General features: G+C 38.4%; 1 protein-coding gene across 2 annotated transcripts in view; it reads left to right on the top strand.

Annotated features, from left to right (window-relative positions):
* The window catches only part of ARHGAP18 (Rho GTPase activating protein 18), a 190,121-nt gene that overhangs the window by 144,260 nt on the left and 19,121 nt on the right, over positions 1-26,740 (top strand). For both annotated transcript variants that reach the window (XM_034962844.3, XM_008952981.5), the window contains exons 6-12: positions 4,096-4,261; positions 6,652-6,743; positions 11,376-11,453; positions 14,922-15,081; positions 17,015-17,097; positions 21,817-22,023; positions 23,303-23,443. In XM_034962844.3, coding sequence (XP_034818735.1) covers positions 4,096-4,261; positions 6,652-6,743; positions 11,376-11,453; positions 14,922-15,081; positions 17,015-17,097; positions 21,817-22,023; positions 23,303-23,443 — 927 coding nt within the window. The remainder of the gene's footprint in view (positions 1-4,095; positions 4,262-6,651; positions 6,744-11,375; positions 11,454-14,921; positions 15,082-17,014; positions 17,098-21,816; positions 22,024-23,302; positions 23,444-26,740) is intronic.

The raw sequence follows: 26,740 nt of genomic DNA, 5'->3' as shown, positions 1-26,740 counted from the left end.
GGAGTAGAACAGAATGGTTACAAAACTTACGATTTAGGAGAACTGAATTTGCATCTTCATGACATCACTGGCTTTGTGGCCATGTTTAAGGCACTTAACTGAGTCTCAGTTTCCCCACCTAGAAGATGCTGTAATAATTCTTATTAGGACTTTTGAAGGATTAAATGAACTGTTTTTCGATAAGAGAATTATTATTATCATTTTTTTCTTACCTTGCCATGACACATAAGAAAAAAGGAAGACCATGAAATGTTGATATTATTTTAAAAGCTCCATGAAAAAAATATAATATGTAATACTTGTTGAGTGCTATTTATCATTTGATCTTCACCACAACCTTATGAGTTAGGTTCAGTTGTTCTCATTTTACAGATGAGGAGGCTAAGGCACAGAAGGGGACATTGTTTGCCAAAGGTCACATAGTAAGTGATGGAAACAGCATTTGCCACCTGTAGTCTGACTCCACTCTCTTGAGCCCTGTGCAGTGCCCCATGGAGGCCATCCTGCCCCCTGCTGGAAATTTGCTTAGGCCCCATCTTCAGTGATGTCCATTGCTGTTTATTTGATGTTCTCCTAGGAAAAAAAACACATTACGAACGGTTAAGAAAGACCCCTTTCCTCTTACAGTGGACTTGAAGGCTCTCTTTTGAATTGAGTTTGCTTAAAGGGAATTAGTTTCTCACTTACTAAAAGTCATAGGTTTTACGAATTGCTCTAGGAGACTGACTCCAACATTTTCATCTCACAACTCCTTCATACACTTAAAAATTATTAAGGGCCTCAAAAACCTTCCGTTTATGTGGGTTATACCTATGGACACTTACCATATCTGAAAATAAAATTGAGAAATTGAAAAAATATTAATCCATTTAATATAACAATATTATAGTTAACATAAATATCTTTTTCTCAAAATGGAAAATAGCCATATTTTCTAAAGAAAATTAAGTGTATCATGGTTTTAATTTTAGCGGGTCTGTAATGTCTGGCTTTAGTTGAAGTCAGCTGGATTATCATATTTACGTTTGCATTCAGTCTGTTGCAGTAGCACTCATTTACATCTGGAAAACTGTATGCTCACGAGAGAATGAGAGTGTAAAAGGCAAAATAATGCCTCATTACTAATTATTAAAATAGTTCTGAACTTTTTAGAAGGGTATTGGATACCCCCAATGGTCCCTGGACTACACTTTGAGAATTACTGCTTTAGGACATGTCTTTTGCCCTAGCATTTAGACGATGAAGTGTTAATGATAAGATGCAAGAAGTACCAAAGCAAAGGGAATAAAATAGATGCAGTTAAATCAGCTAATCAGCAATTGAATTAAATGAAAAATTCAAAGGTAAACCCAACTGTAGGAGAATGATCAGTTTTAGTAATAGGTAAACACAATGGAATTGTAATTTGTATTAAATGTACACACTAGTGAAATTTGCCTTTTTATCTTGTGGTTTGCTTTCTTATGTTTAATGTGTTTAATATTAAAAGATGATATTTGAGAAAGGCAGAAAAACACACCATGTGCTTGTGATTATGAAGCAACATCTTAGTCCCACTTTATTCAGCAGTGAAAGTAATATACAAGTTGAGTATCCCTAATCCAAAAATCCAAAATCCTAAATGTTCCAAAATCAGAACCTTTTTGAGCACTGGCATGATGCCACAAGTGAAAAATCCCACACATAAGTACTTAACACAAAATTAGTTTCATTCAAATTAGTTAAAATATTTTGTAAAATTGCCTTCAGGCTATGTGTCTATGAAACATAAATGAATTTTGTGTTTAGACTTGGGACCCATCCCAAGATGTCTCATTGTGTATATACAAATATTTCAAAATCTGAAATCCAGAGCACTTCTGGTCTCAAGCAGTTTGGATGAGGTGTACTCAACCTGCAGTAGCAACCACATAAAAGCACTTGGGCAGTGCTGGGCACTAAATCTCACAATAGCCCTCTGAATTCAGTGGCCCATCCTCTTCCTTCTTTTTGTTGCCCTTTTCCTCCTTTCCCTCCCCCTCCATCTCCCATTTTACAGAAGTAAAGGTTAAGCCATTGCCATAAGTCACACAACTAGTAAGTAGATAGGTGACTGGTAAGCTCTGAAGTCCATGCTCTTCGTTTCCCCTGTATCCCTCTTACCCCAGTGGGCTGTAGCCTTTCTGGACCAATCTTACTTGGCTTTTGTGACAATTAAAAGATACATAAGTGTATGTGAAGGGTACCTGGCATGTTCTAAGCATACACTCATGGCTAGTATTCCTCTTTCTCTCCCCCCTACTTATCTTCTTCATGTCATCTTCCTCTGTTTCCCCCTCCCCCTCCCCCATCCCCTTCCCTTCCCCTCCCCTTCATTTTCCCTCTCCCCTTCCCTGCTCCCCTTCCTTTTCCCTCTCCCCTTGCCCGCTCCCCTTCCTTTTCTCTCTCCCCTTCTCATCTCCTTTTCCCTCCCCCTTCCCTTCCCCTTCACCCTCCCCCTGTTTTCCCCCTCCCCCTCCCCCTCCCCTTCCCCATCCCCCCTTCCCCTCCCCCTCCCCATCCCCCCTTCCCCCTCCCCATCACCATCCCCCTCCCCATCCCCCTCCCCATCCCCCTCCCCATCCCCCTCCCCATCCCCCCTTCCCCATCCCCTCTTCCCCATCCCCCTTCCCTATCCCCCTTCCCCACCCCCTTCCCCATCCCCCTTCCCCATCCCCCTTCCCCATCCCCTTCCCCTTCCCCATCCCCCTTCCACCTTCCCCATCCCCCTTCCACCCTTCCCCTCCCCCATCCCCCTTCCCCCCTTCCCCATCCGCCTTCCACTCTTCCCCTCCCCTTCCCCCTTCCCCATCCCTCTTCCCCCCTTCCCCATCCCCCTTCCCCCTCCCCCTCCCCCTTTCCCCTCCCCCTTTCCCTCCCCCTCCCCTCCCCCCTCCCCATCCCCCTTCCCCACCCCATCCCCTTCCCCATCCCCCTTTGCCTCCCCCTCCCCTCCACCTCCCCATCCCCTCCACCTCCCCATCCCCTCCACCTCCCCATCCCCTCCACCTCCCCCTCCACCTCCCCCTCCACCTCCCCCCTCCCCATCCCCCTTCCCCTCCACCTCCCCCCTCCCCATCCCCCTTCCCCATCCCCCTTCGCCTCCCCCTCCCCATCCCCTCCCCCTCCCCATCCCCTCCATCTCCCCCTCCCCTCCAACCTCCCCCTCCCCTCCATCCTCCCCCTTCCCCTTCATCCTCTCCCTCTGTTTTCCCCCTTCCCCTTCATCCTCTCCCTCTGTTTTCCCCCTTCTCTTTCCCCTCCCCTTCCCCTCCCCTTTCTCCTCCCCTTCCGTTCCCATTTCTCCTCCCTTTCCCCTCCCCTTCCCCTCCCCTTTTGCCTCCCATTTCCCCTCCCGTTTCCCCTCTGCTTTCTCCTCCCCTTTCCCCTCCCCTTCGCCCTCTCCTTTTTCCTCTCCCCTTTTTCCTCTCCCCTTTTTCCTCTCCTTTTTCCCTCTCCCTCCTCCCCTCCCCCTCCCTCCCCTCCCCCTTTTCCTCCCCCTTTTCCTCCCCTTTTTCCTCTCCTTTTTCCCTCTCCTTTTTCCCTCACCTCCCCCTTTTCCCCTCCCCCTTTCCCTCCCCCTTTTCCCTCCCCCTCTCCTCCCCTCCCCCTTTTCCTCCCCTTTTCCCCTCCCCCTCCTTCTTTCTTTCCCCCTCCTCTTTCTTTTCCCCCTCCCCTCCCCCTCTCTCTCCCCTTCCCTTCCCCCCTCTTCTTCCCCTTCCCCCTCATGGATTGTGCTTGACTTCTAGCCATCCTTTTCTGAAGGTCACTTAACTAGAAGTCTTTTTCTCCTGGTTCACTGTCTCTCTTGTCCTCTGAGCCACTGGTATTAATACTCCGAGTTTGCGGTCTGTTCCCGTTGTCTGTCAGACTTTGGAAGTTGATTCCCGAACCCTCCACAGCTTTAGGGGTCGTCATCATGACAGGATCACTCTTCATTCTGACTGGAGAAATTCTGTGGCTTTTCTTATCACTTATTCTGAGTATAACTTCTTTCTGTAGTTGGTTTTTCCTTCCTGCATTACAATGGAGGTTAGGTACTGTAAGCTTTTACTATATTAATGATGTTTATTTTAGAGTTTCAGATTGCCAAAAGACAAAACGGGTACCACAAGGATTGGTGACCTCGCACCCCAGGACATGAAGAAAGTTTGCCATTTAGCCCTAATTGAGCTGACTGCCCTCTATGATGTATTGGGTATTGAGCTGAAACAACAAAAAGCTGTGAAAATCAAAACAAAAGGTAATATGAAATGATAAACCCTTGGATTTATTTCTAAAATAGCAAGGATGGACTTGGCTTTTTTGCAGTATTTCTGGGAGACAGGGAAAACACCTGCAAAATAAACCAACACTTGAATACATCTAAAGTTTATATTCTAAGATGTTGCCTTCAAAAGTTTTATAACTGGATAGAGATACACTGTGTCCTAGACTATAGAGAATAAAGGCATAGTCAAAGAATTTAATTCTCATAGAAGGAAATTCTGAAGCAAGGACTCTTAACTCATTTGCTTTCTCCTTTAAAAACTATATATTTAAAAAGATACATATTTGGTACACATACTTATTTATTTCCAGAATCAGCTCTTGAAAAATGACTTTTAAGACAGTTGATTCTAAGTGACTACTTTTGGTTATTCATTGGATAGCAAATAAATGGGCTAGTTAGTAGTCTGCCCCTTTGTTCCTGGACATTCTAATTTTACCTATTTTGCAAAGACATTCTTTCCCCTATTAAGAAAATACCACCATTGTGACAAAACAATACCACTAGATTGTACTCATCATGGAAATATGGAGTGGTTTTTTTTTGTTTGTTTGTTTTGTAAGTACCTTGCTTTACCCATTAAATAAACAGTTTATTTTTAATGATATAATAGAGAACAGATACCTCTTCAGTTTTTGTTTCTCCAGTAATTTATTGGTATTGAAATCCACATAATTCTCTGTTGACAAGGCTTTACCTTAGGAATCTTTGTCCTCTTGTTTAACCTTAGAAGTATCTCCTAAAGAGAAACCAAGAATGAGGATTATTGAATTGCTGTGGTAACATTCACAAAGACAAGTATTCACCTGATTTAGGTTTTAGAGGCAATTGCTCTGTAGGACTGAAGTGTACCTTCCCTTCTGGTCCTGTCATGCTGGGCCCCAGAAGACCTCATTCTGTGCTTAGTTCCTTTGAGTATTTTAGCTTACACAAAGCCTTCTCCAAACGTAAAATAGAAATACAATTTCAACAGTTGTGGGTCAGTGCCCAAGATTTTTAAAGTGGCTAAGAGGTTTTTTTTTTTTTTAATGTTATGTTTTAGAATTGCATCCTGGCAAAGAAACATTAAGTTGTTTATATCAAGGCTATCACTGTTAATAGACTTTCTTTCCATTTTTATTTAATACCTGTTTGTCTTATCCAAGATTCTGATTTTATGTTATACCCTAGACCCTTGGCATCCTTGAGATTGCATCTTTTCCGAATTCCCAAACTGAAAAGTTATTTACTGGGTTACTGGCGTTCTTTTGAATGGCATCTCGATTAAGTGTCACAATATCCAATGTCTGTCCTCATACCACAAGATAATCCCCTTTTTCATGTTCACAGATGATTTTCATTTCCATGCTGATGTACGTCATAAAGGAAAAAGTTATCACTTTGGTGCTATCCGTCCACTCAGTGATGGGAGCAGGGTGGAGGTGCTGGTCGAAGCCATGTTCATACCAGACTCAAGGCATATGATTTTAATTTAGAAAAATTGTAAATTATTACCATCATTTTTTTCTGGAGCTATTTCTAAGTATATACAATCACAAAGTTAAATTTAAGAGTAGCAAGTATCTATTTTCTAAAGAGAAACATTTGTAGAACAAGATCATGATCTTGTCTGATTTCTTAGAAAGCAAATATTTGTATTTTGCTGTATTGTAAAGTGTTCAATGTCTATTTAATATGGAAAAGATGAATGATATTTGCTTTTTTTGGTGATAAAAAAGGTGACAGCTCTGTCACTGAGGCTACAGTGCAGTGGTGCAGTCACGGCTCACCGTAGCCTCAACCTCCCAGGCTTAAGCTATCCTCCAACCTCAGCCCCCCAAGTAGCTGGGACTATAGGAGCCTGCCATCATACCTGCCTAATTTTTTTTTATTTTTCATAAAGATAAAGTCTCGCTATGTTGCCCAGGCTTAGGCTGGTCTTGAACTCCTGGGCTCAAGCAATCCTCCCACCTTGGCTTCCCAAAGTGCTGGGGTTATAGACATAAGCCACTGCACCTGGCCAATATTTGCTTTTAAGTAAGAATTTTTAATTTGATTACATTTAGTAAATTATTTGGATATTTTACATGCTCTCACAGCCCTCTGTTTCTCTTATGCAGCAGTTTGCACTTTTCTAATTATGTTGGTAATTATTTGCAATCATTTGTTTAGTTGTCTTTCCTTGCTACATTCCTCTATAAGGCAGGGCCGGGATTTTACTATTGGCCACCATATATGTAATGTTGAGATGCTGTCATTCACTTAGTAGTTGCTAAATAAATAGTTGTCTGATCGACAGTATCAGAAATCTTATGCTTTAACATTTTTATATTAATATTTTATAGATTGACAAAAGTGAGGAAATTTCATTTTTTTTCTTGCAGATTCTGGTCTTTTTTGTGTTCCATTGACAGTGCTATTAGAACAAGATCAGAGGAAAGTACCAGGAATGCGAATACCCTTGATCTTTCAAAAAGTAGGTAGGCTTGGATTGGTCAGCATAGAGAGAACATACTTAAGCTAATAGTGGTTTTTATATTCATATTATTATAATACAGTTTTCCAATTGATATACTGTCATGTTTTGTACTTTGATTTTCTATTCAGGAAGCAAATTGGTTTCAAGGGCTCATAAGTTTTATATTCATGGTGATGCTTTCTGTGTTATTACTGTAACTGTGATTACCTGGCGTCATTTTCCTGTCTTATATTAGCTGGCTTTGTATAATTGAGATTTCAATTCTATAATACATAGGAGTGGGAACTGCTTATAAATTTCTAGGGAATTGCATCCTCATGAATATTTCATGCCTGTGTATATTTCCTCAACTTTTCTATTTACAGTGAGGATGTCCAATTTAATTTACCAGTGCCTATTTCCAAAGTAGGCAAAGAAACCATAAAGTAGAATTAGAAAATGATTGCTAAACTATTAAGTCACTTGTGTAGTCAACACTCAATTATTCATAAGGGGATTATCTGTGGCAATATAAAAATTTCCATCCAACCTCTGAGCCATCATTGTTCAGAAATACAGATTACATTTGAGAAAAGCTAAGGAATGCACAGTGAGGAAGACAGGTCAACTCAGTTGTGAACTACCCAAGCTGTAGATTCTTTGCAGCAGCCCAGGCATATCACTGTTTCTGAAATTTCTTGGGACAGTAGAAATTGATTTGCAATTAATTGGCTCAGCAAACTCATCCAGTACTAAGGCTCAATCTACTTGGCACTTATTCTTCCCCTCTTCCAAACCAGTCAATTAATTCCCTGTCTTACCTACTAACCTTTGGTGCTTTTTTCCCCTCATATCTACCACTACATTCAAACCTGCATCTCATTATTTCTCCTGACAAACTTTGTTCTATACAGTTTATCCCACCCATCAGCCTCTTTTAGCCACTGCATGCAGAACATGTATCTATGGAGAGCTGTCAGCAGTACCTGTGATTAACAGGAGGAGGCTGACAAATACAGGCTACATATTCAAATTCTTCTGTCAGTAGCAGTTGCAATTTACTATACACCAAAGCCTATACAAAGCAGGGATCTCAGCAGCATCCTTTCCTGGGGTATTAGTCAAAGTTCTCCAGAGAAACAGAAGCAATAGGATATATTTAGAGTGAGATGAAGAGATTTGTTTTTTTTTTAATTGGCTCACACAATTGTGGGGCTCACAAGTCTGAAATAATGTAGAGCAGGCTAGCAGACTGGAAGCTCAGGCAAGAGTTGATGCTACCATCTTGAGTCCAAACTCTGCAGGCTGAAACTTAGGCAGTGTTTCTTTGTTGCAAACTTGAAGCAAAATTGCTGCTTCTTTGGGAAACCAAAATCTTTTAGGCCTTCAACTGTTTGGATGAGGCCCACTACATTATAGAGAGTATTAAATAATTTTCATTATTCACAGTCTACTGTGACAACCAAAAAAAAAAAAAAATCTGTCACTGCAACATGTAGACTGCTGTTTGACTGAACACCTGGGCGCTATAGCCTAGCCAAATTGGCACACAAAATTCACCATCACACCACAGAAATACAGTGAGCTTCAGTTTCTGTGGCGGTTCAGTGATGCCACGTGATCCGGCTGAGGATTGCATCCAGTCTATTAAGAAAAATCTCCCTTTGTCATTTTCTCTTGAAGAAAATGACATTTTTTTTTAAAAATGACATTTTTAAAAAATTTATTTAGTTGGTTATTTTACATTTTTGATCCCTTAACATTCTGCAGACTCTGGCTGTCTTATCTGTTTGAAGGATTGGATAATGGCCCTAAAGTATTTTTGTTTCTATAAAAAATAAAGGAGCATATAAAAAGTTTACTTGTAGATAACACTCATCTGTTTGCATCCCTTGTGAATTATAAGCAAAAAATCACAGTGATCCATCACAAAAAAAGTTTTGATTTATCAGCTGACAACTCAATTAGGTCATATCTCTATTTTGTAAAATGGAAAAAATTAGAAACGACTGATTTGCAAGAAGATTCATTACCAGTCTTTAGAAGACTATAATTTAATTTTTGAGCTTATATACCCGAAAAGGACACTAACAAAGCTTATCTAATATCTATGAACCTGTACCTGTTATATTATTATTTTACTCAGAGGTACATTGTTTAAACCTTGTGTTCTCAGAAGGGTGAGGGAAATAGAAATATTGTTAATTTTAATCTATGAAAAAAGTCTGTCTTATAATCTAATTATCAAATCTAGTGTTTTCACTGTCAAATGAATCAGCCAACTCAGCCATACTTTGTGTCAAAGAGTCTGTGTTTTCATTTCATTTTTCAATTCACATAAGTATGTAATATATATTTTGAGAAATGCTATGAAAATTACTGATAAATTACAGAACATAGATAAATTAGTAAAAACAGCATCATTAAAATGTATGGGTCAATATAGTTATTTTTCATCTCTATTTTAATCCTGATAATAAAAGGAATGCTATAAAGTATTATTTATATTTTAATAATGCAATATAATGTGGTAGCTAAAAATGTTATTTTCAGTGAGATATATGAGAAAACACATGGCATTCCTTCGGATGATATATGTATGTAACTCTATTGGGTGCTGGTTTTTAGCCTTAGAGAATAATGAAAAGGACTCAAATATTAAAATGCAGAAATTACGCTCATTCAGTTATTTAGAAGTCACAATCACTTTTTCCTGTGTACTTAATGAAAGTGAAAGGCATATATTGCTGAAAACTAATTTGCTCCAGCAGCTAGCATACAATTGTACTTTTTGTTAATAGGACTAGAAACATTTTAAACATTTTATAAGATCAAATAAAATGAAAATTGGCTATACATTGAATATTGGTTAAATTAGGTTTTAAATGCTTTATTTTGAATAACGCCCATCTGATCTAAAATAATTCGCCTAAAATTTTTGCTATGGGATTTTATCCAGTGTTACTTGAAAAATGTGGTCTTGGAAAATATTCCAGAAATTTTTTTTCTTTTCTTTTTTTTTTTGAGACAGAGTCTCGCTCTGTTGCCCAGGCTGGAGTGCAGTGTTGCGATCTTGGCTCACTACAAGCTCCGCCTCCCGGGTTCACACCATTCTCCTGCCTCAGCCTCCCAAGTAGCTGGGATCACAGGCACCTGCCACCACGCCGGGCTAATTTTTTGTATTTTTAGTAGAGACGGAGTTTCACCGTGTTAACAAGGATGGTCTCGATCTCCTGACCTTGTGATCCGCTCACCTCGCCCTCCCAAAGTGCTGGGATTACAGGCGTGAGCCACCATGCCTGGCCTACTCCAGACGAATTTTTAAAAATCCTGTACTGCTTTGACTGATCAAAGATGCTTCTCTTTTCCTAATAATAAATCCTTAGGAGAATTTTGAGACTACTATGCTTAGTTCTTACTGACTTCCTCAATATCAGTGCATCTTTGGCCATAATATAACCCAGGAATAGAAGAGGTGAAGTCTTTAAAGAAAAGTTGACATCTCTTCCAGTGTCCACATACTACAATATATCTAACTTCAGAATATCGAGACAAAGGTCAAAATACCTCATTTATGATGCTTTGCTCCTAACAGACACTTTTATGTGCAAGGGAAAAACAGTAAGCTCTAGGTGGTTTATAGAGCCTTATTTAATCATTAAAGGAGGCTTCCCTGAAAAATTTTTTTTTTTACATTCTTTTGATACTCTAGAAGATTTTATGCCTTAGGGCATGCAGAGAATATTATAGTAAGATGGTGGATGAGTGAAGAATAGGTCTGTCTTTTATAAAGCAGAGAAGGCAATTGTGAAATGAGAGTGGGTGCCAGGGAGGAAAACCTATATGATGCTAGGAAATGCCTTATATTCAAACTGAGGACAGGAAAACTGATTTTCTTAAAATAGCAGAATATGTTTTATACAGCCTTTGTGTACTGCTCAGGGAATGCCTACTCCAAGAAGATCACTTTATCAAGAATCTGACCACTCTTATCGTCTTCTTAGCCTCCAGTAGTCATTGTAATTTCTCCATTTGCCTTCTTTTTGCGGGTTTCTGCCTTTTTAAAAAACAAAAACAAAAAAGTGCTTTTTGTGGGGATCTGGAGTTAGATCAGCGTATTCATTGGGCATCAGGTATGACTTAGAGGCCATATACAAGGACATTTTTCTTTGTTTAACACCAAAGACTTAAAAATGAATATTTGCAAACAGTTTTTTTTCTGCATGTCATAAATAATTCTTTCTTGGAACAAGCTAAAAATGAGATGTAAATATGCAAATGCTAGATTTTCATAAGATTTATTTGATTGCAGAATGTAGGTTTCTGGAAAAGCAGAATAAATAGATGTTCTTAGTTGCTTTTAAACAATGAACATCTTTATTCTGTTTATTTGGAGTACCACAGCTGTTGTGTGAAATTACACACTTCTGTTATAAAGTAGCATAAGGCCCAACTTTTTCTAAATTATAACAAAAGTTTCTGGACTTATTGTTTTGAAGGACAGTAGTAGTGAAATAGCATTCAAAACCTCATAAAATCCAGTTTACATGTCATTGTAATCAGTTTTATTTATATGTGAAACAGATGTTAAATTTGGAATTGTACCTGTTACAAATATGGAAATTAGAATGTTTCTCTGTTTATGCACAGCTGATTTCTCGAATTGAAGAGGGAGGTTTGGAAACAGAAGGCCTCTTACGGATCCCTGGAGCTGCCATTAGAATCAAGGTAATCTCTGGGTTCTACTAATGTAAACATTTTATTGTTTATTTACACTTACGCATTTTAAAAGCTAACTTGTCCTCTCTACCCCTTTTTTCCATTGTTAGTAAAGTAGATAAAATAAAACAATAAAACCTTTTACCATTCAGTTTAGTTTTTCTACAGTCCCTTCTGGTTTTTGCTAAGTTTTTTGTTTTGTTTTGTTTTCAAAATCACCATATTACCTATAATAATACTATGACAAAAGAATGTGATGAGTTAAAATATTAATGGCGTGGGGATAGTTGTGATAGATTTAGCCAGGATGAGTAGTAGCAATTGAGTTTACGGAAGTCAGGGCCGGGCGTGGGGTTCACATCTGTAATCCTAGCACTTTGGGAGGCCAAGGCGGGAGGATTGCTTGAGGTTAGGAATTCAAGACCACCCTGGGCAACAAAGTGAGACCCTGTCTCTACAAAAAATAATTTTAAAAAATTAGCCAGGCATTGTGGTGGTCACCTGGAGTTCCAGTTACTCAGGAAGCTGATCGGAGAGGATTGCCTGAACCCAGGAGTCCCATGAGGCAGTGAGCTGTCATTGTCCCACTGCACTCCAGCCTGGGTGACAGAGCAATAAGACCCTGTTTCTTAAAAATAAAAGAAAAAACACTTTAGGAGGCCAAGGTGGGCGGATCATGAGGTCAGGAGTTTGAGACCAGCCTGGCCAAAATAGTGAAACACTGTCTCTACTAAAAATACAAAAAATTAGCCGGGCATGGTGTTGGGCACCTGTAATCCCAGCTACTCAGGAGGCTGAGGCAGGAGAATCGCTTGAACCTGGGAGACAGAGGTTGCAGTGAGCCAAGATCTCACCATTGCACTCCAGCCCGGGCAAAAGTGCGAGACTTCGTCTCAAAAGAAAAAAAAAAGAAAAAGGCCAGGATCATAGACTCCTGCAGATGGGGGACCTTGACATCCTATGTATAATTAGTCTTAGTGAGCCGGCCAGACGAGACACTCTCAACCACCTTCCTGATTCACACAGTTCCCTGTCTTGCTGCATCCAGGGTAGCCTGAGTCTGGCTGGTGAAAGAATAATTCCTAGACTTCCCAATTTGAGCCCTCCCTTCTCCCTTGCCTTTTCTTCTCTCTGGATGACATTTCCTTCCCACTGTTCCAGGGTACCACGTGTCCTTCTGCTGTCATCTTTGTGCCTCACTTTTTGGCCTGGGGGATAAAGCTTCCAATGAATGCACGATAAAGATGGAATTACCCTACAGGGGATGCATACTGCATATCCCCTCAGGGGATTTAAATGTAAAGGGGACTCATACTTGGAATTGTAGCTGTATCTGGAAGCAGCCATTAACTACTAAGTTTTACCCTATCTTCCAAATTCACCTTTAGCTCTGCACTGAGATAGCACAAGTAACCACTGCCCACATCCAATACATTGTCTTCCTGAATTTGAAAATCCAAGAGAAAATAGGAGAAAAGAGAGAGAATCTCTCTTCATTTTCATAACCCCATTCTTTATGAAATCTTTAGAGCTGGATCAGGACTAAGTGTTTCTTGGGGAGTGCACACTGTCCTGGCCTGCTTCTAATGGGCTGTGGTGTTGCCAGGATTGGAGTTACTCTTTATACATTTCACAGTTTGCATCACCTGCTTATTTTGATTAGTCGCCTTGATTTAGGACACCAATTTCGGCCTCCTTGGCTCTTACTACATAGTGATCTCATTTTAATAGGATTCCAGTAGCCTGATATATTCTGATCATAATTTTCCACTTGTGTCCCCTGGGTTTGGTGTCTGCTACTTAGAGGTCCCTGAAACTGTGGTGTTTCTAAGTTTCATAGCTTGTCATTGTCTCACTTCATGTAACACCTACAGCACGTTTGCCACTAGAGGACATTGTGTGATTCTGAGACAAGTTCTTTTAAGTGCATTCACTAACAAAGATATAATTCCTCAGAAACAGGTAACAAACATAACTTCATATTACCCATATTGGCAAGATAGTCCTCAATTCACCGAGTTCAAAGCACTCAGGCCCTCACTAGCAGACTGCAATGGCCAGCTCACAGGAGGCAAAAATACATTTACTTTAGTACAGAATAGTGAATATAATGCAGATTTTACTTTGCAAGGAGAAGGCTGGCAGAAGGACAAGTTTAACTAAGTGTAATTTCTAAGAAGGCCAATTAAGTGGATTCAGCTGGCTCAACTCTTCAACCCAGCCTGTTGTCATATGCCAAATTATGCAGCAGCTGGTCCATTATAAATAATTTAAAAGATAATATGCAAAAATGTTGGTTGTCTCTTTTCCCCCTGGCCCCACCAAATTTCTCTGTACTATTCTCTCTCCCTCTCCCTCCATTCTTTCTGCCTCTCTTCTCTGGATCTTCCTCTGTTGTCCTTTCCTCCCTCATTCTTTCCCTGCTCATTCTTTCCCCCCTCATTCTTTCCCTCCATGCCCCCTCTCTCTCCTCTTCCTTCCCTATCTCCCACTCCCTTTTTCTATCTTTTCCTCCCTCCTCTTTTTTTTCCTCTTCCTCCTTTTCTCCCTCCCTCTTCCCTCCTCCCTATTTCTTTTTCTGTCTTTGCCACTCCCCTTCACCTATTTCATCAATTACAAAAATAATTGGGGGTAGAGAATGGTTGTTGTGTTAGGTAGAGAAAATGTGGTAATTTGCCTTACAAGAAAACAAAGAACATAGTTTGGGAGAATGGTTTCATGTAACAGAGGAAAGTGACAGAAACTTGTGATGGTTTTTAACATGATAGGATTTATGTATAGTAAAGAAGTATACAACAAATAGTAATTACAAAACTCAATTGATTTATTAGTAATAATTTGCCTGACAAATTTTGTAGAGTTCTGAGGTAAGTGAACTAGATATTTCTAATTCTGCATGGACTCAGACTGTTGTTCGCAGCTGGCAGCAGGATGGCTGTGCATTAAAGACAGGTATATTGATGTATTTTCTTGCTTCGTTTACTATAAAATTGGGTTTTCCATTTCCCGTAGGTGACTAATCAGAGGTAGCCTTCTGTTTTAGTCCCAGAGACTGATTATGTATTTTTTTATGTAATATACTTCTAAATTTAAAACATGTACTTCTTTTTTAATGATTTTTTTCTTAATTTAACGAAGATTTATAATATGTAGATGAAGCCCCCAAATGGAACAATTATTTTAACCAATCTCTTAATTAAAACTTTATTACTTACAGTTTGTGGAATGTCCAGGAAAAAGTATAAATTTTCAAATGTTTTTTGGCCTTAGGTACAGTTTTTTGTTGGTAAAGTATATTTGGATTAGAGGAGAGGAGTAGTTTTTTTTCTGAGTAAAAGAAATATTGACTTTTGGTAGTCTGATTTGTCTTGTCTAAAGAGCAGAATCTCTTGAAAGTGAAAATGTGTCATACTCTCAGCAAGAAAAAAAATGCACTTCTAGCTGCTTCTTTTTTTTTTTTTTTTTTGTGCCTATCAGAATCTTTGCCAAGAACTAGAAGCAAAGTTTTATGAAGGGACTTTTAATTGGGAAAGTGTCAAACAGCATGATGCCGCCAGCCTGCTGAAGCTCTTCATTCGGGAGTTGCCCCAGCCACTGCTCAGTGTGGAGTATCTCAAAGCCTTTCAGGCTGTCCAGAGTAAGTGCTATCCCTCTTTGAAGCAGTCCTTCTGCTGGTGCCATCTATGTTAATTGTTTTAATGACATTTGGCATCACAAAGAACGCAACCAGACGTATTTGGGTGGACATATTGACTCAACTGATGTCAGTGGGTGCTCAGCTGCCATGCATTGTTTTCTGTTTTTCTTATAAATATGCATTCCTGAGTAAACAGATAACAGAATGTTCTCTTTGGGTACAGATTAATTGCACGACATTTAAGCAATACAATATATTTCAGTGTTAAAACCTGGAAACTTCATGTTTCTCTTATAATAGAATGAGTCACATAAGATCTCTGATACAATTTTCTTGCCAAGTGTTAAAAAGCAACACTTACTGGAGAAGCTGTGGATGAACAGTTATCATAAAAGCACAAGGAGAAGTGGTAGGGTCTCTGAGCATTTCTTGAAAAATTAAATTCTGAGGTTGTCATGCAGAAATGTGGAGCAAAGCATTTTGCTGCCTCATTGGTGGAAGGTCACAAGCTGCTTCTTATGTACTGCCATTTTGTCGTCTTGGGCAAGCTACACATTAGTGTCTCTAATAGTTCTCGATTCTTTTTCCAGTGAACCTTGATCTTATAAGGTTTATCTACTGGCCTAATTATCCATTTTACACCTAGAGGCCATGAAGAAAAGTAAAAATGCCATCACTGCCTTCAAGTAACTGTATCTTTATCTTTTAAACAGGGACACTTATAAGAATGAAAGAGGGGCACTATTAATAATTATGGTGAGCTCCCAGCACTTTGGGAGGCTGAGGCGGGCAGATCACTTGAGGTCAGGAGTTCAAGACCAACCTGGCCAACATGGTGAAATCCCGTTTCTACTAAAAATACAAAAATTAGCCAGGCATAGTGGTGCGCACCTGTGATCCCTGCTATCCGGGAGGCTGAGGCAGAGAATCACTTGAACCTGAGAGGTGGAGGTTGCAGTGAGCCGAAATCGCACCACTGTACTCCAGCCTGGGAGACAGAGTGAGACTCTGACTCAAAAAAAAAAAAAGAATAAATTGCGGTGAGCTGCAGTTTCAACCAGAACTGTACCAGGCTATTCTTAACACATACAATATTGAGATGGTTTCATGAGTCATCTCGTATCATGACATTTCTTCAGAATTTCTAGGAGAGATGGAACTGAAATCTCTTCTGTTTAAAGTATTTTTTTCTTAACATGTTTCTTCTTTAAACAGAATAAATTACCTTCTGTGGGAAATACTTTTTAATGTTTAAATTGTGCTACGTTGCATACATTTCCTGGATATGGATTAAAGGACCAAATTTATTGCTGAAAAGAAATGCTGGAATGATTCTAAATATCCATGAGTATTACTTATATGGGGTAAGGGCTGCCGAAGATGATAGCATCAATGATAATAATGCACCTCTTAGACTGTTGAGCTGCTGCTTCGTTTTCTAATTTATTCCACAGGCATTTATAAGCACCTATTGTGTTCCAGGCCCTATTTTACATATTCCTGTTGGAACTGATGGACTCTTACCATGCATTTGTTCACTCGCCATTAAAAGAAACAAACCACTGTTACAGACGCACCCTGATACTGTATCATGGAAGGTCCAATCCTCTATGTCTTTTCATTGGGGAATAATTATCACGCAGAAGTTAAAATTATTTCCAAAGCACTGTTGTGTGTCTGCAAACATAAGGCCGCGCGTCATATGATCACAGTTGGAAGTGAGCATTCTGAGAGAGAGGAAGCTCCTAACAGCAGCTGCTTCTGCTGATCTCCCACAAACACACTCTCAACAAGGCTTGCTGCTCAGTCGTTGTGTCTTACATTTTACAGTCATGTTTATGCCAAATAACTTTTTTCTTAAAAAGTGAAAAAATAAAGTAAAGGAAAATGTTCACTGAAGAAAAGAGTTCAGATGTATTTAATTTGTCTGCAGATCTTCCAACCAAGAAGCAGCAACTACAGGCTTTGAACCTTCTTGTCATCCTCCTACCTGATGCAAACAGGGACACATTGAAGGTCAGCTCGGTTAATTTACATTAAATATCCCTTAGAAGTAAGCACAGTAATTTTTCATTATTTGTGGCAAAACAATAAGATGTGTATCTTGGACATGGTCATAAAAGTCTATAAAGAAAAAGCCTACTTTTAAGGACAGAAGGTGAAAGCCTTTAACTCTTTATGAGGTTGTTATGTTACTAATGTTATTAAGTTTTTGTTTTTTTTAATTTTCACTATAACATTTCTTCTTCCAAACCAGATAATTGAGGTTCGTCGGTTAATGGAAACGTGGGTGGTTTTTTGTTTTTCTTCTCCTTCTTATTTCTTTTTTTTGCATTTATCAAATTATATTTAATAAGCAGGTAGCAGTAAGGTAAAATATAAATGTTTAAAACAAAAATCCTAAGTCTTATCAAATATAACCCACTACTACCTAAAGATATGACAGTTTGTAGTTTGAAATCGTAGATTTTGAAGTAAGTCATAATGGTGATTTGACACAATTGTTAGCCAAAAGATAGACCAACTCAAACAAATTCTAGTTATTTCTCTAAGGGTTCATCCAGAGTTTCTGATTTATATCACCATTTTGAAGTGATTTGCTCTAATGTTTATATAACTTAATATCATCTACTTTAAGTGTTTTCAGAAGCTCTTATAATCAGGGATTGTGCCACACTGATTTATTTTCCTTAACAGCAGAGTTTATAGAGTAGTTGTAAAAGGTTTAATTATAAACTCTTAGAAAAAGGAAAAAAAATTAGCTTAGTAAAAGTATTATCTTAAGTTTTTCCCTTGCCTTAAAAATATTTTTTATATGGGTAAAGGGCTTCTTTACCCTCTTCATTTTTTTCTATTTAAGATGAAATCTCATGACAAGAGCTTTCAAGTTAAGAAAACAAATTTACTAGTTGGTACATCTTGGAATTTGTTTCCCGTAATTCATTAAAACTCCTGAATTGTAACTGCATGACTGATCGTTCTTTAATGCCCATGGAATGAATATTAATACTCAACTTTTCTTGATGAAGCAGCTTATGGGGATTACTGGAGGTAAAACGCTACGTCCGCTACAGGAGAACTTCCAAAGGGTTATTCCCTTTCCTAAATCAGAAAAAAAGCCTTTTGCTTCACTGGTTGTCAAATGAATAACCCAGAAGACAGCATTAGGTTTTATTTCAATTTGCTTTTGAGACAGAGGTCAACTCAGAAAGGGTTATATTCAAAGAGTGTGTGCCCAGGGCTACTGTGTAAGTGTGTGTAGATTGTGGCTGAGACAGGGACATATGGCCCAGGACAAAGTGGGGCTGATGATCCAACATGTTCTCAGCTTGTCAGCAGTGCTCCCGACACAGGGCTTCAACTACTCAGAAATAGGGAGGAACATCTTTTTCTTACTCATTGACGACCCTATCAATGCCCAGTGTGCAGTGGGTACTGGAAAACTTATGATTTACTTAAGATACCCCTACATTCCAATGAGTTCAAGTAGTTGTAGGAGGAAGCATTCAATTCAATATGGCTGCTTTGGGTGTGGTTGATCTGGAACTCTTCTTTGGACTTTGCCCTCAAAGTCCCAGGCATATTCTTTTAAAAATTCTGTTAAAAAATAGTTTTAAAATTATAGGATAGTTCTTACATTTTGTGTATGAGGCTATTGGAAAGATAATTTTATAATTAAGGGGGGGAGTACTATTTTTGGTAAAAAACTGGAAGATGCAAACAAGTAGTTTTACATGTTTACTTAAGCTTTAGTGACTTAATTAGCCAGCTCTGCTGAAGGTTTCAAACTAGAACTTTAATAATAGAACATTTGAACAAGAATGCCATATGTGCAAAGAATAAGCCATAAATTTAGTTTTGTAAAAGGGAAGGGAAACTCCAATGCAATATAATTTCAGGAAGTCTAATGCAAAATTCCCTGACTTATCCAGTGCTAGCAACACGCCTTCAGTTGTCATTTGAAGGACAGAATCATGTGCATGATTGTTTGGAATATTGCTACAGCAAGTGTAAGGGTTAGGAGGCACCATGTTAAATACCACATCTTGGTGTGGTAGTAAAGTGACAGGTGTGTTTGGGCAAGCTGCTTAACTACAGTTACTTTTTACTTTGAATTATGGTGCATTTGGACCAATGATCACACCTACCTTTGACTTGGAACAATAGTGAAGACTGATTTTAAGATAGAAGACTGATTTTAAGACAGCATGAAATAATGGCCTCTGCAACAACTTGGATGGAACCGGAAGCCATTATTCTAAGTGAAGTAAAGCAGGAATGAGAAACCAAATATTGCATGTTCTCACTTATAAGTAGGAGCTAAGCTATGAGGATGCAAAGGCATAAGAATGATACACTGGACTTTTGGAACTCGGCGGAAGCGTAGGAGAAGGGTGAGAGATAAAAGACTGCATATTGGGTAGCTTATACACTGCCCAGGTGACAGGCACACCAAAATCTTAGAAATCACCACAAAAGAACTTACCCATGTAAGCAAAAACCACCTATATCCCAAAAACTATTGAAATTATATATATATATATATATATATATATATATATATATATATATATGGGAAATTCTGAAGGTTCAGATAGAAAATTCTGCAGTTCCTTCAGCAAGGGCTGGGCTAACATCTCGTTAATTTTATGTCAACTCTCTCTCTTATTCTCTAGTATTCTGATAGTAGTATTTTGAGTAACGTTATTACATATGCACACCACAATTAAAACAGTTTATTACCTAATGTCTGTAATTTATGCTCATAAAGAAAGAGATACACTGGTCCCTGAACAATTATTCTGGTCTCTGTGGAACAAAATTAAATACTTTTTCCAAACTTCAATTAATCTTTTGTCCTCATTTGAGAACATGTTGTTTTATATAACTTTATGCTTGGATTACAATTTAACTTCCTGAGCACTGTACTAGAAATTAGATACATAAATCTCATTGTTAGATATTAAAGCTCTGTCCTTAATTTGTTTCAAAGTTTCAAGGTCTATATAGCAGTTATACTTGATTCAAAAGCAACCTGTTAGCACTTACAGGAATTTTTTTTTCCTGAAATTCTTTGGAAAAGATAGATACTTTTTTTCCTTTTTCCATTTTAGTATAGTATATTTGGCCTTTTTAGGGTAGGGATTTTAGGCTAACTCTGAAAAAATGATTCTTTTAATAGTTAAGAATTTAGAAACAAAAGCCAGATAGACCTGTAATTAAATTCTTTCTCGGGATTTGTTAGCTGTATGACCACCAGGAAGTTACTTACATTCTCCAAACATTGTTTTCTGATCTGTAAAATGGAGGTAATTACAGCGTCTGTCTCCAAGTTAGGATTAAGTAATCTCTATCATGCTTCATAAACTGCCTCATTCATAGAGAACATTGAATACCTGTGCAGTTATAGTTACTGTTGTTCTAGAACAAAAGAAGAAGGCAAAAGAAAAATCTGAAGCCTTAAGTAATGTTAGAGTAGGGTGACCTCAGCTGCATTTGCCTTTTGGAGAAGGTAGTTTCAGAGGACGAGTGTCTGCAATAGGGGTGGGTGTACGTGGCATCAAGCTGAGCATAACCTAACCTGTTCTGATGAAAAGTTCCTTTTCATTCATTTAAAAAAAAATTCTCAGCTGGGTATGGTGGCTTACACCTGTGTAATCCTAGCACTTTGGAAGGATGAGGTGGAAGTGTTTCTTGAACTCAAGAGTTCAAGACCAGCCTGGGCAACATTGCAAGAATTTGCCCCTATGAAAAATCAAAAAAATTAGCCAGGCATGGTGGCATGCACCTGTGGTCCCAGCTACTCTGGAGACTGAGGCAGGAGGATCACTTGAGCCAAGGAGTTTGAGGCTGTAGTGAGCTATGATCTCTCACTGCACACCAGCCTGGGCAACAGAGTGAGACCTGGTCTCAAAAAAAAAAAAAAAAAAAGAAAGATTCTCTTTGGTCTTTCCTCATTTCCCTGCTTTCTCTATCACAATATTCCCTCACCTCTCTTTTCTTTTCTCTTTTCTTCTCTCTTTTCTTTTCTCTCTTCTCTCTTTTCTCTTTTTTCTCTACTCTTCTCTTCTCTTTTCTTTTTTTGAGAGAGGGTTTCTCTCTGTTGCCTAGGCTGGACTCAGACTCCTAAGCTCAGATGATCCTCCCACCGATCAGGGACTACAGGTGTACACCACCATGCCCAGTGCCTGGGACTACAGGTGTGCACCACCATGCCCAGTGCCTGGGACTACAGGTATGCACCACCATGCCCAGTGCCTGGCTCATTCTTTATAAGTTCCACATCAGCCAGATACTGATTGCCTTAAAGAAATGAAACTGAAGTTGAATGACCCTTTTTGAGGGAATTTTTAAAAATCTCTACATAGGAAAGTACAGCATTTCCTGAAATAAGCAAATGTTTGTATGATGTTTTACGTTACTTTTCAGCTCTCCATGACTCCCATAGGCCAGAGGTCTGACACTTCCCCACTCCTCTCTCTACTCCCTAGTTCAGCTATGTGCCATCTCTGCTTCATTCCCCAGCACCATGGTCCTTAGTAGAAGCAAATTTCCATCTCAGGGAGCATCAACCAAATGGAGAAGCTTTGGTAACAGGGCCTGTTGGATGTGATTAGTTGACTGTGCTTATACACAACTTGTTTTTTCAATGAAATAAAAATTGCATATGCTACAGTGCTTTAATCTTTTATCTTCCTATATGACACAAATCTCAAAGAGTCATTTCTGTTTTAGGCCCTTCTTGAATTTCTCCAAAGAGTAATAGATAATAAAGAAAAAAATAAAATGACAGTCATGAATGTAGCAATGGTCATGGCCCCGAATCTCTTTATGTGTCATGCATTGGGATTGAAGTCCAGTGAACAGCGAGAATTTGTAATGGCAGCTGGGACAGCAAATACCATGCACTTATTGATTAAGTACCAAAAACTTCTGTGGACAGTAAGTATATATCATATGCTTTGGTCTTAGTAGTTTAAAAAACAAATTGCATGTTTGTTATTAGCTTTATTAATTTACATTTAAAATTTGTGAGTGCAGAAAATATTAAAAACATTTTATTCATATAGGTAAGGAGGGCCCTGTGAATTTCTGTTTTAAAATTATGTCGAAACATGCCTTGTAAGAAGTACTTTTTATTTACTTCTGCCTATTTTCCCATTTCTCAGTGTTTAGGCCTGCTGTATTTTTAAAAGCCCATGCTATCTTGGTTTCAGATTATTCAGTTCTTTTTCATAGACCCTTTATTGAAAGGGATGCATGCATTTTGTACCCTTATTACTGAGAACATCTTCAAAAATGGTTTCGTTTTACACTTATTTTGAACTTGTTTTGACAGCTTATCAGAGGATGGAAGTGGATGAGAGGCTTCGCTGATTAGGTGCTCATTTTCCAATGAAATTTATAATTTTTCAGGAGGCATCTTATAAGCATTTAGGAAAAAATGACCTAAAGGAATTCCAAGCAAAATTATAATATTGAATATTTCAATCTCTTATTTGAGGAACTTCCAAACATTAATTTGTTAAAAAGACAGAGTGATGATATTTAGATCCTGAAGTCTTTATTTTTATAATCCATAAAAAGACAACTGATGTAGATGATTTCAAATGTGTTTTTTTAATAAAAAATTAATGTCCATTTATTAAATCTCAATGTTTGAAATGTCAAAATTATTTCATGGTTACATTTTGATACCTTAAAATATTTTGTTTTTGCTAATGTGATTTCTTAGGATAAATTTGTCCTGGATTTTTGCTAGCTACCTATCAGCTCTTGTTTCTTGGGGAGTTCTTTCTGTCATGACAGCAGCAGCTAGCTGGTTATTAGAAGGGGACTTGAGGTTAGCTAGCAGGGCTGTAGGTAGGAGGCTGCAAAAGGAAAGACCTACGGAGGTGGCTTCTACTGCTCGTCACCTCAGGGGGTCTCCAGTCTGGCATAGAAAACGGCCACTATGTCCTTGAACTTCACAAAGCCTCTTTTGGAACCTTCCACAGTGGGTGGCAAATTATACCACGTGGATACCCTGTACAATTGGTAAGTGAATAATATGAAGTATTTTCTTTTCACAGATTTAATGAATAGTGCATGTAAAATGGCAGTCTTATCAAAAAGAGAAACTCTTTACTGTTTTTGAAATTTAAAAACTATAAATTTTTTTTGTAGTTTAAAATGGTGACATTTCTTTTTCCTCTCTAAGCTTAATTCCTTTTCTCTATAGATTCCCAAGTTTATTGTAAACCAAGTAAGGAAGCAAAACACAGAAAATCATAAAAAGGATAAAAGAGCCATGAAGAAATTGCTGAAGAAAATGGCTTATGACCGAGAAAAATATGAAAAGCAAGATAAGAGTACAAATGATGTAAGAAAATAGTGGAGATATGTATTTATTCAGATCTTAAGTATTTTTTTAATACCAAAATTTTTTATTTAATGTTTTCATAGTATGACTTTCTGCCACTTATTAGGCTGTGGTGCTACTTGTAAGTGAAAGACATCAGTAACTGTCTTCCTACTACTGCTGCTAATGATCAGTATTGACAGTTGGTCAGGTGTTGGTGACTCAGCATGTAAGTTGTTAATGGGGAACAAAGGAAGATATCAAGACAAGACTGAACACACACACACACACACACACACACCCCTACACCCCTACCCCTACCTCTACCTCTCGTGCAGAGACTCTAGTCGCCTACTGAATATATAATCTATAGTGAGTAAATAACCTCATGTGAACCACTGACATTTTTTTCTAAATTTTTCTCATCTGTAGAATGGGGAAAAATAACTAATCCAGATAGACAAATAGGTTAATGTTTGTGTTGTGCCTAGGATTATTCCTGGACTTTAATAAGTATTTGAAGGTTCTCAATTTGATCAGAAGAATTTTGAGAGCTAAATTGGAAAGAAAAAAATTAAGATGTTTCAAAAAAGAAATACCTTAAATATCTGTATTTATAAACTACTGTAAGAGTATATTAAGAACTGGGTTTACAATAATAAAATATACATGGATATACATTTACAAAGTAAGTTACCAAAGCTGTAGCGTAAGATCATGAAATGAAAGGGTTTCTATTGTTCTATTTAAGTGAATCCACCTCCTCCCTACTACCACCACCATTGAAGTTGTTCAGTTACATGCTGACATCTTGTGGAATAATGTGAAAATGCAGTTATCTGCCTTTGTCTGAATTTTCGGTTTTGGCCTGCTTATGGATCCAGTAATCATAAAAACGAAGTTTTTCTCTTAGATTTATTTATAGCTCTCACTCTTAAAAAATGATACTTTCTTGGCATTGTAAAACATTTTAAATCAAGTTTTAAATATCTTTAAAAACATAAAGAGAAGTTGTAAATATGCTTATTTTTTTAGAAAGGCCTTGATATTATCCTAAAGGCTTTTAGAAAGCCTTTTTTTTGGCGTTTGGTTAACTTTAGAATGTTCTGTTACCTCTAAGACCGTTGTAAATATGTGAATTAAGTCTGTTTTGTAGCCCTTCTCATTCATATTAAGTGACTTTATAGTCTTGTCTTTTTATAGGGCATTTAGCTGTGATATTCTGAAGCTCAGGATCTACTTAAGGAAACATTTGGGGTGTACCTTTTAAATAATATTTAGAAAAACTGAAACGTTTACATTTTGGAAATGGAATATTTTAGTAATTTTGTCATTTATGGAAAAAAAAGCATTAACTTCTTTAGTTTGCACTTTGGCACAGTTAGACATGATCTGGTCTGAGAATGATCTCTGTACTATTTAAAAACTGTATTGTCATTTTAAAGCTTGGGATTTAAATATCAGTTTCATCACATATTAGCTGTAACTTTACCTCTTTGAGTTTTTTTTTTCTTTCCTTATGTGAAATTCAGTTACTCATCAACAAAATGCTATTGCCACCTTGGTGCTAGGCCCCCACTTTATGTTAGGTGTTCCCAGGGAGTCAGGGAGCTGGGTGCTCACCCTCGAGGAGCCAGGAGAAGGGATATAGAAGGGATGTAGCTCAGAGGTATGTGATTGAAGCCTGACCAGGGTACCGTAATCTACAAAACAGGAAGTAAGCATGAGAGAGGCTTCACTGGGGAGTCAAGCTGAGATGTGAAAAATAAATCAGTGTTGTTCAGGTGTCACTACAGAAGAGCCATCTAACCTGCAGTGGAAGCTTTCTGACATCACAGCCCATGGTGGAGGTCTGTTTGGCCTGTCATTTTGGTAGAAAAATTCTAATCTTCAGCCTGGCCAAGACAGTGGAACCTCATCTCTGCTAAAAATATAAAAATTAGCTGGACGTGGTAGCACACACCTGTAGTCCAGCTACTTGAGAAGCTAAGGCAGGAGAATCGCTTGAACCTGGGAGGCAGTGAGCCAAGATTGCGCCACTGCACTCCAGTTTGGGTGACAGAGTGAGACTTCATCTCAAAAAAAAAAAAAAATTCTAATCAATATCCAAAATTTAAAAAAAAAAATATGCCATTTTATTAGGGAGAGTAAATAGACACAGAAAGCAATTACAGAACAAGTAGAGGTGCAAGCTAAGTTCAAATACTGTGGATATGTGGCAAGTTACTAAGTAACAAGAGTTTTTTGCTTGTTGCTTCCAACTGGCAACTGCCAGAATTCTAAAGCTAAAAGATTTAATGTGAAAGTTTGAACCACCGTCTTAATGACAAATGGATGTTGGGGCATCCCTCATCTTCTGGCAGTAAGGGGCCTGCTTTCCATCAGGGTAGCAATTGCCTGGATTTGAGTAGGAGCCGTTCCTTTTGGATGGAACATGGACCATCTACTTTGCTGTAAGCCACGCCCCCTCCTTCATTCTGTCTGGTTGCTGTAGTTTCTTGACTCTCCTCCAAATCATTTAAATATGCAATATGAAACTATAGGGCATGAAATTGCCTGGGGGTAGCTTTTGTCATTTGTTAAACAGTTACTTGATATGTGCCTACTGTGTGCCAGGAATTACTGGGTACTTGAAATATAAATTATTGGACAAAACATATAAAGATCACTGCTCTTCCAGAGCTTAAATTCTAAAAATAAAAGTAAATCTAGGAAGTAATTCATATAATGTGTTAGTATGTGATTTATCCTCCAAAAGTAATAAAAACAACAGAACAAGGGGAATTGGGAAGGAGATCCCCTGGCACTATTAAGTTGAGATGGTCTGGATATTATTCATTTAAGCAAAGACAAGAAGAAGGGCAGGGAGTTGAGTTGTGTGTATATCTCAGGAAACTCAGTCCAGGCAGAAAGAATAGTCTGTGAAAAAACCTTAAGACAGGAACTTACCTTAAGGAGTGAGTGTAGCTGGAGTGAAGCCAGCAGAGGGAACGGTAGTGTGAAATGAGGTCAGAGGGGCAATGGGGCAAGATTGCATAGGGCCTTGTAGATAGACCATCATTAGAAATTCGGATTTACTCTGAGTGAAATGGGGGTTTGAAGCAAAGGCTTGAAAATCTATACTGTGTTTTAAAATGATTCCTTAGGCTGTTGGGTTGAGAATAGACTAAAAGGGAGCAAAGAAAAATAGGGAGATCATTTGGGAGGTTCTTGTAATCCAGGTAAGAGATAATGGTGGTTCAGACCAGGGTATCAGCATTGGAAAGTGGAGAAATGGTTGGATCCTGGATTTTGTTTTGAAGTTAGAGCCATTGAGAT

Source organism: Pan paniscus, chromosome 5 (assembly GCF_029289425.2).
Source record: "Pan paniscus chromosome 5, NHGRI_mPanPan1-v2.0_pri, whole genome shotgun sequence".
Lineage (NCBI taxonomy): Eukaryota > Metazoa > Chordata > Mammalia > Primates > Hominidae > Pan > Pan paniscus.
Note: the sequence above shows the minus strand (reverse complement) of the source record. Positions and strands in the feature narration are given on the sequence as shown.